Raw genomic sequence first — 8,293 nt, forward strand, 5'->3', positions numbered from 1 at the left:
TTGTAACTCTTTGCCTATATATACAATGAGAACGAAGCTGAGACTTCATTCCGCCAAAAGCAATTTTCTTTGCTTTCTTTCATGGTATCAGAGCCTTACGGTTCATACCCCTCTCAATAAGATCCTTGACCCTCTCAAATTTTTGGGCCTTCTTCAACGGAATCAGCTTCTTCTCCAGGCAAATTCGCAGCTCTTCTTGCTGCCCTCAGATCACCTTTTCTCTTGCCGCACCTGCTGTACTGCACCAACATTGCCGCACTGCACCAGATTGCCGCACCTACTTTCTTTCTTCTTGCTGCACCAAATTACAGCCTCATTGCTGTTCTTCTCCTTGCCGCACTAGACCATAGCCGCATCTCCTTGTCGTGTCCTTGATACTGCACTCATGACGCAATCCAGCGACGCTGCTCTATCCTTCACAATGCCAAACATTGCGCATCTCTGTCAATCCAAGCTCGATGACAGCAACTATCTCGGATGGGTATTTCAATTTAAGCCCATCCTCAAAACTAACGGCTTGATGGGCATTGTTGATGGCTCTGAGCCATGCCCACCAAAGCTTATTCCATCTTCTCCGGACAAAACTACTCCTGATGTCCCAAATCCAGAATATATTCTCTGGGAAAAGAAAGACCAATGTATTCTCAGTTGGTTCATTGCAACCTTAACTGCTCCACTTGTGCCTACTATTTATGGGTGTAAAACCTCCAATCAAGTATGGAATACCCTTGCCACTCGTTATGCTTCTCCATCAAGGTCTCACGTCACTCAATTGAGACGCCAACTTCAGACTCTCAGACAAGGTAATAATCCATGTGTTACCTTTATTCGAAGTGCAAAATCCTTGGCTGACTAGCTAGCTATCGCCGGCAGCCCCATCACCGATGATGACCTTGTATCCTACATCATTGGTGGATTAAGCTCCACCTACAATTCTTTTGTCATGACCTACTCCATGATAACAAAGAATACCACTATGTCTCTTGAAGAATTTCAGTCTGAATTACTTGGACACGAGCAACTCATTGAACATCAGGCTGCCATTGATGAACCACAATCCTTTGCCATGACTGCTCAGAAGCCAGGTTACAAACAGAGATTCAACAACCAAAGGAAACATTTCTCCAATTACAGAAATTCCTATCCCTCAAAGAAGACTTTCAACGGATCTCCTGGTATACTCCCAACCCCTGCTTTCTCCCAAGGAAAAACTATTACTGGAAGCACTAGCAACTACACTCCAAGAAGCAATTCTCCCAACAACTACACTCCAAGGAGAAATAACTACACTACAAGGAGAAATTCTCAACCTGGCATCCTCTCATCCAACAAACCTCTTTGTCAGATATGTGGCCGCTCCAATCATCAAGCATTGGACTGCTTTCATCGCATGGATTATTCATTCCAAGGACGACATCCACCATCTGAACTTGCTGCAATGGTTTCCCAATCCAACGATCTACAAGATGAAGATGAATGGCTTGCTGACAGTGGAGCCAATACTCACATCACTAATGACTTGGAAAATCTAACTCTGCAGCAACCATATCAGGGTAATGAGACAGTAGCAGTAGGTAATGGTAATGGACTTGGTATCTCCCACACTGGCTCTTCCTCTTTTCTTCGCTCAAATCAACTCCTACATCTTAAAAATATCTTACATTGTCCTGATGCTACAACAAATTTACTTTCAATAAATAAATTTTGTCATGACAATAATTGCCATTTTAAACTAACTGATACCTATTTCTTGATTAAGGACAACCTCACAGGGAAGATCCTCCTACAAGGGGCAAGTGAAGATGGTCTCTACCCATTAAGGCTACAGCACTTCACCAAAAATAAAGTCAGAGCATTTACTGTGCAAATTGGGATTAGGGTGTCTTCTTCAGTTTGGCACAACCGCTTAGGGCATCCAAGTCATCAAATCTTGCAGCATCTGCTTCACAACTACTACCTTCCTGTGTCTTCAGTTAAGTCGAGTCAATCTATTTGTGTTTCATGTCAATTAGGAAAGAGCAAAAAATTACCCTTTATTGAGTCAAGTCGTATTACCACTGCTCCATTGGAGCTTATTCATAGTGATGTATGGATTTCTCCTTTATCTTCAATCAATGGAAGCAAATGTTATGTTATCTTTATTGATGATTTCTCTAGATACACCTGGCTATTTCCTCTAAAACTCAAATCAGATGTTTTTGAAACCTTTGTTAAATTCAAGTGCTTGATAGAAAATTTATTTTCCCTTAAAATTAAACAACTTCAAACAGATGGGGGTGGTGAATACACCTCTCATAACTTTACTAAATTTCTGTCAACACATGGTGTTCTTCATCGAGTCACATGTCCACATACATCTCAACAAAATGGAGTTTCAGAAAGAAAACATAGGCATATCATTGAATCTGGTCTTAGTCTCCTAGCTCAATCCCACCTTTCTTCTAAATACTGGGTTGAAGCTGTCAGTACTGCCGTGTATCTCATCAATAGATTGCCTACCCCTACTCTCCAAAATTCAAGTCCTTTCACCAAACTCTACAATAAGGAGCCAGACTACACCTTTTTAAAAACTTTTGGTTGTGCTTGTTATCCTCTCTTAAGACCCTATGCCAAACACAAATTGGAATTCAGAAGCAAACAATGCATCTTCCTTGGATATTGTAACCACCAAAAGGGTTACAAGTGCCTTGATCCCATCTCCAATCGTGTATATGTCTCTAGACATGTTATTTTTGATGAATTGGTGTTCCCTGCACAGAATAGAGCAGCATCTTCATCCCCTAACGGATCAGATCCTTCCCCTACAGGTATTGTTCTTGATCATTCTCATTTTTACTCTATGAATAATTCTGACTCTAATACTGTTCAGACCTCACCCCCAATCACCTTGCCTTCCCCAGCACAAATACCTATTCTAAACACTCCCCTGACTACCCCTACTGCCGAATTACTACCACCTACCCCTGATCCTATCCCCCACCTAGATCAATCCTTACTTCAGCTTTTGCCTGCACCTACTGAACCAGCCTCTCCTCATATTGTCACAAGATCTATGACTGGAAACTCCAAACCTAAGTCTTTTCCCAACTATCAGCTATTCCTATCCTTAAAATCAACTAAGCATCCACTAAAATCCTTTCATGCTACACAGTTGCCTTCTATCCCTACCACATTTGCTCAGGCTGTTTCTAACCCTAAATGGTTTGCTGCAATGGAAAGTGAACTTCAAGCTTTAGTTGACAATGGTACTTGGTCTCTCTGCCCTAGACCTTCACATCGAAACATCATCAAGAATAAGTGGGTTTTTCGGCTAAAGGAAAAATCAGATGGTACTATTGAAAGATACAAGGCAAGACTAGTGGCTAAGGGTTTCCAACAAAGAGATGGTATTGACTACACTGAAACCTTCAGTCCAGTTATAAAACCAGCCACTATACGGATCCTACTATCCTTAGCAATCCACTACAATTGGCCCCTCAAGCAATTGGATGTCTCTAATGCCTTCCTTCATGGTTACTTGAATGAAGAAGTCCTCATGGAGCAGCCTACTGGTTTTGTTGATGCAGCTTTTCCAGATCATGTTTGTAAGCTCAAAAAGGCCCTCTATGGTCTAAAGCAAGCCCCACGAGCTTGGTTTCATAGATTGTCACAAGCTCTTCTCCATCTTGGTTTTGTTGGATCCTTAGTAGATACCTCTCTTTTTATGCTTCATCAAGGCTCTGTTCATATTTACATACTGATATATGTTGATGATATCATAGTAACAGGTACAGATTCATCTATCATGGAGACTCTCATCCACGGCCTTCAAATGGAATTTAAGTTGAAAGATCTTGGTTGCCTTTCATACTTCCTACGCATCCATGTCCTTTGTGACAAAACTGGCTTGCATCTAAATCAAGGTAAATACATTATTGATTTACTTGATCGTGTGCAAATGCTTGGAGCAAAGCCCTATGCCGCACCCTGCACTTCAGGCAAGAAGCTCACCAAGCTTGATGGTGATACTCTACCAGATCCCACAACCTATCGTCATATCATTGGAGCTCTACAATACTGCACACTCACAAGACCTGACATAGCCTACACTGTCAATCAATTGTGTCAATTTCTCCATTGTCCAACTACAGAACATATGAAGGCTGCTAAAAGAGTTCTAAGGTATCTCAAAGGCACACCAGATCATGGCCTTCACTTCACTTCAGGTCCTCTTCAACTTCAGGAATACTGTGACTCTGACTGGGCAGGGGATCCTCTTGATCGCAGATCCACTACAGGGTATTGTGTTTTCTTCGGCTCCAACTTAGTATCTTGGCATGCCAAGAAGCAGCCTGTTGTCTCGAGATCTAGCACCGAGGCTGAATATCGTGCAATGGCCATTACAGCTGCTGAACTCTCATGGCTTCGAATGCTACTCAAAGAATTGCAAGTTTCTCTCCATGATCCTCCTGTACTCTGGTGTGATAACATAGGAGCTATTGCTTTAGCTTCTAATCCCATCTACCATGCTCGTACCAAGCATATAGAAGTTGACTACCACTTCATCCGTGAGAAAATTCTTCACAAAGATCTTTGTGCTAGCTACATCCCAACTCAAGATCAATGTGCTGATATCTTTACAAAGGGCCTTACCTCCTCTCGATTTCTTTTCCTCAGAGACAAACTCATGGTTACTCCCCCTCCCATTCGTTTGAAGGGGGCTGTTAAGGAACCAATAGAGTCTGTTTTATAGTTGTTCTTATCTCTTCTCTTTAGTGTTCTAGTTGTATTTGTTTTACTTATTTGTATTGAATTAGGTCTCCTAGTTTGTATCAAGTTTGGGTTTGTCAAACTTGATTACAATTGTAACTCTTTGCCTATATATACAATGAGAACGAAGCTGAGACTTCATTCCGCCAAAAGCAATTTTCTTTGCTTTCTTTCAACAGATTCATTAACTGTATTGTTAAGCTTAACATCCTTGAGTATCTCAGAGTCAAAAAAATATTCGTCCCAGTAGGCATCACCTTCATTGTGGGCGGAAACAAAGTGAACCACAGTTAGAGTTATTTTAGAGTGATTGGCCATGCGTTTGGCAAAAGTAAGTGCCTTTCGATCATCATTACCTCCAAAGAAGAGCATTGCAATAGAATATGATGAATTTGATGAAACCATTGACTGTCCTAGATGACCACGGTCAATCAAGATGCCAACAGAGCAGGGGGCTAGGTCAAGCACATTGCAATTTAAGGTCCTCATGGTATTGTCCTCTGATTCAACAATAGAACCATCAATTGACCATTTTCGGTGGAACGGCAATACTATGATGGATGTGAGTTTGTCCAATCCAAGGATGCAAATGTTCTCGTGCATGGACTTCAGTGGAGAGATTAATGTGAAGAAGTTTACAGATACAAAACCTGGATTGTCTTGTTCAAAGCGATCGAAAGCAATAATGATATTATCGGAATATGAACTATTAGATACAGTCTTTTTCTGCATTTGGTGGGAAATAAAAATAGGAGAGGTCCGACCAATTAGTTCGATAAGGTGAAGAACATAAATAGCAAGGGGCCTTTCTCTTGATGGGCACGAGACTTCAAGTAGTTTGGTTATAGCACCAATGTTATCTGGCTTGTGAATGCATGTGAGGATTCGAAGCTCTGCGTTGCGTGTGCAATGCATTACATTTCTTTTCTGGTAACCTGCGTATTGCCATGAAGGATCGTACAGGAACTTCACCAGGAGTGGCACAAAAATTGCAACCAATAAGATGTGTAAACATATCAAAGCAAACACCTGGTCTGTAAGGACCTACACTTAAATAAAACAAAAATGTTAGAGAAAACCATCTAATGACCTTGTTCAAGAAATCACAGTTTTTAACTACTACAAAATATGTGCTAGAAAATGTATTTTCCAATATAGTATGATGTTTCAAGAAGATTAATATTTTTTTCATACTTAATTATAGGACCTTTGCAAAAAATACTCTATAACCATGAAATATCAACCCATCAAATTGGCAAAAAAGATAATTTACTATAATGCTTTGTTCCTTTTCTTTACATCTACATTTTTATTTTATTTAGGGTAACTATTGTATGTTGAAATCAAGAAAGAGGGAAACGAAAGAAAAATCCAACAAGCAATTTTTTTTTTTTTTTCTCTATGCTACCAATGTGAAAGGAATGAATGGTAGGTATGAATTAAAGAGGATACAAAAGTTAGCCAATCATTAAAAATTAAATCAAAGGCCCCCGTAGTGGAACCAAAAAGAGAAAGGCAATTACATTTTCTAGGAAAAGAAATAGGGAGAAAAGATGGTTACCTCGATATCTCTATTGAATGTGTTGATAGAAAGTTGGACTACACCTTTGCAACTCAATAATAGAGAGAGTGCAAGAGCATCATTTAAGGGCATTTTGGAGTACAAGGCAGGTACCAAACAAGCCACCATTTTTACCACAAAAATCAAAAAAATGATGACTGCGGTGATTTTTACGAAATTATTATCAAATTTGATTTGGCTGAAATCCACCCTCATCGCACAAGTAGTAACGTAGAGTGGCAGAAACACATCTGAAGTGAAGCAGTTTAACTTGTTGACAATAGCTGATCCTAAAGGTGGTCCGTCTGGTATTGCGAATCCCAGAATGACAGGCCCAAAGATTAGAGTCTGACCAAAAAAATGAGAAAACAACGCGGAGCCAAGGAAAACTACAATGATGGCATCAATGAAGATGCCTTTGACAGGCCTGCCTTTCGGTGTCTGTCTGACTATCCAAAGCATTGCTGGATGTATTGCAAATATACTGAAGATAATATAAATCATGAAAGCTCCGGACTCTTCCGCGGCGATCGTATTACCACAATCCCTGCTAACTCTAGAGAAGGAGGCCACGACGGTTATAATCACGCTTAACAAATCGGTTACCATTGCTGCAGAAAGGCTTAATCGGCCCAGCTCGGAATTCAGGATTTGGAGGTCTTCAAGAAGGCAAACGAGGACCGGAAATGGAGTTACACAATGTTGTATTGTCACAAATGGAAGTAGAAATGCTTCTTTTTTATTTAGCGGCCACAATCTTTCAAGTTGCATTTCGACTAACAACCCAATTAGCAATGGCGACAATATGCATGCAATCCCGGTAACCATGGCTTTTCTTCCTGTTCTTTTTATCATTCCTAGATCCATTTTCACAGTACTCAAAAAGAAGAAGAGTATGAAACTGAAGTGAGAAAACATATCAATTATTTCTTGACCTGTCAACGAGAAGAGAACTTTTTTGATTATACCGAAGCGTCCCAAAAGAGACGGACCAAGGATTATGCCAACCTGGTTCACAAAAAACCAACACAATTGACTCCCCTCGAATGCAAACAATTTCAAACGAGGAAAACAAAGAGGAAGAGAGCACATACAAGAAGTTGTGTGGTGAACTTGGGTAGTCCATGACGCTTAAGAACGTAGTGGGCGGCTTGGTTGAGGGTGAAAATGATAACCATTTGCAGCTGAAGCAGTGGCAACGTAAACGACAAACTCCCAGAACCAATGTAGTTCCACGAGCCGAATGAATCGATGGGGCCAGGCAACTGAGTGCAGTCGATTATGGAGCTCCTGCCGCTTGTATTTACATATGTGATTGTATCTTCCACAAGCAGATCATTTCCTGCCATGCCTCTTCTTATTTTCTCACAGACAAAGTTGATGGAGAAGAAAAATTTAATTTTAATTTGTCAAATTAAAAACAATATTGGGAGAAACTATTTCTCAGAGTCACTATATATTGTATTCTCAGAACATGTGATTTATAAGTTGGTCATCTTCTAGAAAAGGATCGGATCATCTTATGGTTGTAATCTTGTTAACATTCACCTTCTAATAATGGGTTTCTCTTAATATGGTTTTCATGTATTGAAGATTATATATTGTCATCCCTTTCCAATGTTTATCTAATCTTTCGAGAATTTAGGTCAATGCCGGGTCAGCCTAGGTTGTTGGTTTCATCTGTACACGTGCGCTTTATATATAGTCCTCTTTTTTATTTTTAGGACATATGGCATGTTTTAGGAGTGACGCGTGGCAAATCTTTAGTTTTCGTTAACAGAGTTATCGATTTTATCTTTTCTCATATAGGTCAGGTACCATTTTTGATTGTTTTGGAAACCTAGGGAGAAAAAAATAATAATAATAATAATTACTTAACCCTAAAATTTAAATGTAAAGTTTTACGTAATTAGCATAAATAAATGCTAAAGAAAACGAGAATAAAGTTTTAATCGATAAAATAATAAATGAAAGATATATTTT

At 39.8% G+C, this 8,293-nt stretch overlaps 1 protein-coding gene across 1 annotated transcript; it reads right to left on the reverse strand.

Moving 5' to 3' along the window:
* Positions 1-5,605: 5,605 nt before the first annotated feature.
* LOC148587455 (cation/H(+) antiporter 4-like) lies at positions 5,606-7,659 on the reverse strand. Its single transcript, XM_088512622.1, has 3 exons — positions 7,405-7,659; positions 6,532-7,318; positions 5,606-5,793 (listed from the first exon to the last, which is right to left on the reverse strand). Exons 1-3 carry the CDS (start codon positions 7,657-7,659, stop codon positions 5,606-5,608), a joined length of 1,230 nt encoding a protein of 409 aa, XP_088368748.1.
* Between the last annotated feature and the right edge of the window lie 634 nt (positions 7,660-8,293).

Source organism: Corylus avellana, chromosome 2 (assembly GCF_965113065.1).
Source record: "Corylus avellana chromosome 2, dhCorAvel1.hap1.2, whole genome shotgun sequence".
In the NCBI taxonomy this organism is placed as follows: Eukaryota; Viridiplantae; Streptophyta; class Magnoliopsida; order Fagales; family Betulaceae; genus Corylus; species Corylus avellana.